This window comes from Anolis sagrei, chromosome 6 (assembly GCF_037176765.1).
Source record: "Anolis sagrei isolate rAnoSag1 chromosome 6, rAnoSag1.mat, whole genome shotgun sequence".
NCBI lineage: Eukaryota > Metazoa > Chordata > Lepidosauria > Squamata > Dactyloidae > Anolis > Anolis sagrei.
The window spans coordinates 28,067,095-28,073,717 of NC_090026.1; the positions used below are offsets into that span (position 1 = coordinate 28,067,095).

General features: G+C 38.9%; 1 protein-coding gene across 1 annotated transcript in view; it reads right to left on the bottom strand.

The window, feature by feature from the left end:
• Window positions 1–6,251, bottom strand: part of MYBPC2 (myosin binding protein C2) — a 78,531-nt gene extending 72,280 nt beyond the window's left edge. Inside the window, exon 1 of the mRNA XM_060780707.2 lies at window positions 6,065–6,251. Coding sequence (XP_060636690.2) covers window positions 6,065–6,251 — 187 coding nt within the window. The remainder of the gene's footprint in view (window positions 1–6,064) is intronic.
• Window positions 6,252–6,623: the final 372 nt, after the last annotated feature.

Genomic DNA, 6,623 nt, shown 5'->3' on the forward strand with positions numbered 1-6,623 from the left:
CCTGTTTTATGAAACAGATTTGAACTGTTAGGATTATTATTTTTGGAATGTTTTCCCATTGTCAGTTTGGTTTGGATTATTACTCATTGACTGCTTTTCCCCATTTTGCCATTCTTATTTCCTGTGGTGGTTTTCCTTTTTCCTTCAAGCCATTTCAGACTTATGGAGACCCTAAAGGACTCTTGTGCGCTTTCCCTGCAGAATTTGTTTGGCGGGAATTTGATCTTGAGAGTCTGAGAGAGTGTGACTTTCCCAAGGTAATGCAATACATTTCTATGGATGAACAAGGATTAAAAAAACCCTTTCTCCCAATGTCCTAATTCAACACTCAGCTGGCTCTTGGACACATTATGACACATTGCACAGCTCACTGGGACAGACAATAATACTTTGCAAAGTGGAAAGCAATAGGAAAAGAGAGGCTGCACTACAATTAAAGAAGTCACAACCCTGCATTTGGAAGACCATAGCTGATGGTCAGGGATCTTCAAGACTGTCCACACTGCAGAATTATTGCAAATTGACACCACTTTAAGCCCCACAGCTCCATCCTGAGGAATCCTGGGATGTATAGTTTGTTGCGGCACACAGAAAGCTAAATATCTCACAAAATTATAAACTCCAGGATTCTACAGCATTGAGACACGACAGTTAATAAGGTATCAAACTGCTATAATTCCTCAGTGTGAATATAGCCTTGGAAGCTATCTTTCAAATATTGAAGTTAATTTGATGGTAACATCTGAAAGACACTAGTTTGGAGAAAGGTAACCTACATTTGCTCCCCGAGTCTATCATGACCAATGTTTTCCCTGGATTTCAGGACAGTTCAAGTGTCAGAAGTAAGACGTCCACTAATTGTGTTGCATTGGATCACAGGTATGGCTTGGTTCTCAGTCGGTTGCTATTATGAGAAGCGACTTCGCTTTGCATGCAAGATTAAAAGGTTCCTGCAGTCAGACTTTCCTAGTAATGAGGCTGTCGGTGAGTGAATGACATCCAAGCACCTTTATAGACAGAACCGAGAGATGATTTATTAGCTGTGAACACAAGATCAGAGTATCTCCCCAGGCAGATCATATCAGCTATCATAAATGATGTAGACATCTGTTGATCGGGAAAGGGCAGGAGAGAAGACTTGTTATTTCTGCACTCTGCTGCAAGGTGTGTCTTTGGACAATCTGAATATCAGACTAGGTTTCCATTATTTATGAGAATTATATGACAGTGATACAAATAAGCAATGTTAGATTCTGTAATTAATGGTCTCCTATGGAGAAGAAGCCCCCAGTGGCGAAGTGGGTTAAACTGCATACATGCTGAACTTGCTGACCGAAAGGTCAGCAGCTTGAATCTGGGGAGCAGGGTGAGCTCCTGTTGTTAGCCCCAGCTTGTGCCAACCTAGCAGTTCGAAAACATGCAAATATGAGTAGATCAATAGGTATTGCTCCGGCACTCCATCAGTCATGCAGGTCACATGACTTGGAGGCATCTACGGACAATGCCGGCTCTTTAGCTTACTAATGGAGATGAGCACCAACCCCAGTGGGACACGACTAGACTCAATGTCAGGGGAAAACCTTTACCTTTACCTATGTAGGAAGAGCAGCTCGTTTGATAGTTAATGTATTTTATTTCACTTAAAAGAACTATTGGGACTGGGACTTCTCTCTCCTTTTCCTAACCCTGGACAATGGCTCCCAAATCCTATTCTAATGCGTCTCCCAATACTGCCATCGACATACAATGTGTGCATTGACAAAAGTGATATAGGAAAGCAAGCCAAAATACACCAATTTAGGAATGAGAATAGAGACGCTTCCAAGGCAGATATGAATAGAATCAGTGGTCATTCAGATTTGGACACCAAATCCCATCAGTCCCAGCACTGTTTGGGGATGATGGATTTGCAGTTCAATAAAGTCTACTTTTGAATCCCGTTTCCGTGAGTATGATCTCCACAAACTGGTGACAAAGTTTAAATGGAATCTGTCCAAACAAATCTGTTTAATATGTTGTCAAAGGCTTTCATGGCTGGAATCACTGGGCTGCTGTGAGTTTTCCAGTCTGTATGGCCATGTTTGAAGCTGCAAAGCAATTCAATGCTAATCAAGGTGGCCAATTGCAACATTCACACTTGCCTCCAGCAGACAAGAGTTCTTTCTCCCATCCTGGACATTCCACGGATATATAAACCTCACTTGCCTAGTTTCCAACAGACTTTGCAACCTCTGAGGATGCCTGCCATAGTTGTGGGTGAAACGTCAGGAGAGAATGCTTTTGAACATATCCATACAGCCGGAAAACTCACAGCAACTGTTTAAATTTGGTGCGTAAAATAGTGCAAGGTGTTACTAACTTTTAAAAAGCTTTACTTCACTGCTATAAGCCTACAGTTTGAAAATAAATACATGAAAAAAGCAACAAAGGGAGAGGAAGGTGTCAGTGAATGCGTTTACCCAACACAACGAGCTAAGACTGCAGGGTTTCACCAAAATTGGGTATTTGGGTTTAATATATGTATGAGATCACTAGCTTTTGCAAAAAGTGAATCTCTCAGAAAGATATTCAAATATCAATGAATTGGTGGGAGACAGTACCACTGCACAGTATCGCAACTGCACATAAAATAGGAGGCTGAGTAGTATATTAAATTACTTATATTTTCAATGTGTTGTCAAAGGCTTTCATGGCCGTCCTGAGTCCCACCCACCCCCGCCCCCCGCCCCCCCAAGGGTTTGAGAAAGGCAGGGTACAAATATTTGAAATAAATAAATAAAATAAATAAATGGCCAGAATCACTGGGTTGCTGTGAGTTTTCCGGGCTCTATGGCCATGTTCCAGAAGCATTCCTTCCTGACGTTTTGCCTGCATCTATGGCAGGCAGCCTCAGAGGTTGTGAGGTCTATTGGAAACTGAAATTTAGATATTTGTGGAATGTCCAGGGTGGGAGAAAGGTGATTAATTACAGCATTCACACTTGCCAAAGGATTCCCCAGGCAGGAAGCAGCCAAGCCTTGAAGTTGCAAGGCTATTCAATGCTAATTAAGATGATCCATTGCAGCATTCACACTTGCCTCAAACAGACAAGAGTTCTTCCTCCCAGCCTGGACCTTCTACAGATATATAAACCTCACTTGCTTAGTTTCCAACATACCTCACAACCTCTGAGGATGCCTGCCACAGTTGTGGGGAAAATGTCAGGAGAGAATGCTTCTGGAACATGGCCATACAGTCCAGAAAACTCACAGCAACCTAATATATTTTCCTTCAAGGCCCATTATTTTCTTCCATGTCCTTTCAGACATGTTAGTCTGAGAAATAGCCAGAGGTCAACTCTCTCTGTAGTCTGTGAGATTGAAGGATTTGAACTCAGCTCCTAGTCCTTCTAACCATTCTAATATACTATATCTCTATTTCAGTGTATTTCAAAGAAATGAATAAAGTTACTAGTTGAAGAAGAGAAATTGCCCATTGTTGACGTTGGTGCTGGGATGGTGGTGCTGGGAATTTTAAAACAGTTTATAAAGCTTCCCAAAGCTCATTACCGATTCGATTCTCCTTCAATGCACTTAAAACAAATATCTAACTCCAACCTTTTAATATGCTATATGTCAACAGCTCGAAGACTGGTATAAGTGAAAAACTGTCAAATAATACAATTCCAAATATTATAGAATGGATGGAAAAGTTAATGGATTTGTCTAAATTAGATAAATCGACAAACATATTAAAAGAAAATTCAATAAAACATATCTATAAATCTGGCAACCTTTTACAGATCACGTAGAAAAAGAATATGAAGACATTATTACTATAGGCTTTGATAGATAGAGAAGACAAATGTTATCTTTACTACAAGGAAAAGGAGTAAATATAATAGATGAATTTGAGAGCGGAGGAATGTTCTCTATCAGCACACTGCAGTCAGGGAAAATCCATTTTAATGGATGATGGGGATAGGAATGATGTACCATTTATCGTCTTTGTTCTTTGTCCTGTGTGTTTGTGTATTTAAATACATATGTACTGCCTTGTCTAGTGTTTTCTTGTAATTTAGGTATTGTGACATTAAAATCTATCAACAAAAAATGGAGATCTCACAACCCTTCAGCAAACATGTGTTGCATCGTACAACTCAGTGGTCGACCTCCACTGGAAAGTGATCACAGAATTGCACCCCATCTATGCTGCCTTATAATCTAGTTTCTGAATGCCGGTTACCGTATATACTCAAGTATAAGCCGACCGAAATATAAGTCGAGGCATCACATTTTACCACAAAAATATTGGGAAAACGTATTGACCTGAGTATAAGCCGAGGGTGGGAAATGCAGCTGCTACTGGTAAAATTCAAAATAAAAATAGATTCCAATAAAATTGATAGTTGAGGTATCAGAAGGTTAATTGTTTTTGAATATTTACATATAATTGTATTTTAAGATAAGACTGTCCAACTCCGATTAAACCATTATTCTAACCTTCTTCAATGTAAATGTGCTTACGTATCCTTCCAATAATAATAAAGGGAGTAAAATAATACATGTAATAATAATAATAATAATAATAATAATAATAATAGAGTAAAATAATGTAAATGTAATAACAATAATAGAGTAAAATAAAAATGTAATAATAAAAATAGAGTAAAAATAAATGTAATGATAATAGTAATTAATAATAATAGAGTAAAATAATATAATTGTAATAACAATAATAGAGTAAAATTTAAAAATGTAATAATAAAAATAGAGTAAAAATAAATGTAATAATAATAGTAAAAGTAAAGGTTTTCCCTTGACATTAAGTCCAGTCATGTCCGACTCTGTGGGTTGGTGCTCATCTCCATTTCTAAGCCAAAGAGCCGGCGTTGTCCATAGACACCTCCAAGGTCATGTGGCCAGCATGACTGTATGGAAAGTCATTACCTTCCCGTTGGAGCAGTACCTATTGATCTACTCACATTTGCATGTTTCCAAACTGCTAGGTTGGCAGAAGCTGGGGCTAACAGCGGGAACTCACCCGCTCCCTGAATTCGAACCAGTGACCATTTGGTCAGCAAGTTCAGCATATAATAATATAATATATAATAATATATATTAATATTTTATATATTATATAATAATAATAAGTAGAGAAAATAATAAATGTAATAAAAATAATAATAACAACAGAGTAAAATAATAAATAACTTTGACTTGAGTATAAGCTGAGGGGGCTTTTTCACCCCACCAAAAAAGGGCTGAAAATCTCGGCTTATACTTGAGTATATATAGTATTTGTTTTGAACTGGATTATATGATAGTATAGACTCATATAATCAAATCAGAAAGTCAGATAATCTGGATTCAGAAACTGGTTCATATGTCAATGAAGATCTATCCCTAGAGATCCCTAGATAAAACATTTTAATTTAATATGGGAATAATCAAATCTGCAATTGTCAAAACCACAAAGGATTGACTGTATTCTGGAACTGATTAAGAAAGCTACTGAGGCCCCTTCTACACTGCCATATAAAATACAGATTATGTGCTTTGAATTGGATTATATGACAGTGTAGACTCGTAATCTGTTCAAAGAAGATAATGTGGATTATTTGCTTTGATAATCTGGATTATATGGCAGTGTAGAAGGAGTTTGAGATGTACCCAAAGCAAGGTGGTTTCCTTAAACTTGTTTATGGTATGATCCTTAAACCTATATAATTCAAAAGGCTCCCCCAGGTAACAAATCTAACTTTCTGTATCTCACATTAATGGCTATCACACCAACATAAAAACGTAAAACAACTATCTCACAAAGAAACTCAGAGGTGGTCAAAGACTTATCCTAAAGACAGAAAGGCACAAAATCCAAAGAGAGGTTGATGAGAAGTTGGGTACCAAAACCACCCTTGTCAATGATGGAGGGGTGCAAAGCAGACAATTCTAGCAAGCATCATCACTACCTTCAAAGGCCCTGTATCCCAACTTTCCATGTCATTATATTTTTCCAAAAAAAAAGAGAGATTCTTCGGCATCTGTGCACCCAGGATGACCTTGAGGACATGCAGGTCCCTTACCGGGTTTGGCAGGTTCAGGCATGGCTAAAACCAGGGGGTAGAGACGCCTCCGTCCCGATTGGCGTTCCGGTTCTCCCTGGAGAATGAATGCACTTGGCCAAGTCGCTTTAAAGACCCAGCAAAGGGGACACTGAGAAGGCGTCACCTGACCCTCGGGGCCCAGTGCCAAATTCCAGAGCCGTGGCATAAACGTCTTCAAATCCCAGGCTCTGGTCTGACTCGAAAAAGAATCCAACTGGGGATGGGACAGCGGGGTTTGGAGAGGGGAATACAGCCACAAGCCAGATCAGATGTAAGAAAAGGGGGCAAGCAGCACTTGAGAAAGCAAGCAGCAGCTCTCTTAAAAGTAGATATTTTTTAGTACATAGTCTTCTTCGCCCCATTTTACTTTTGCGATAGAGACTGACACACAGATTGGTTGATTCAATTATTGATCAAAGACCATTGCAATTTTAAGTCGTGTAATTTAAACTGGCATGAATATACAGTATTTGAAAGTGTAAGGGTTCGCTGCAGTCTGGCATCTCAGTCAAACCAAATCCTCACATTAGTTGGTGAG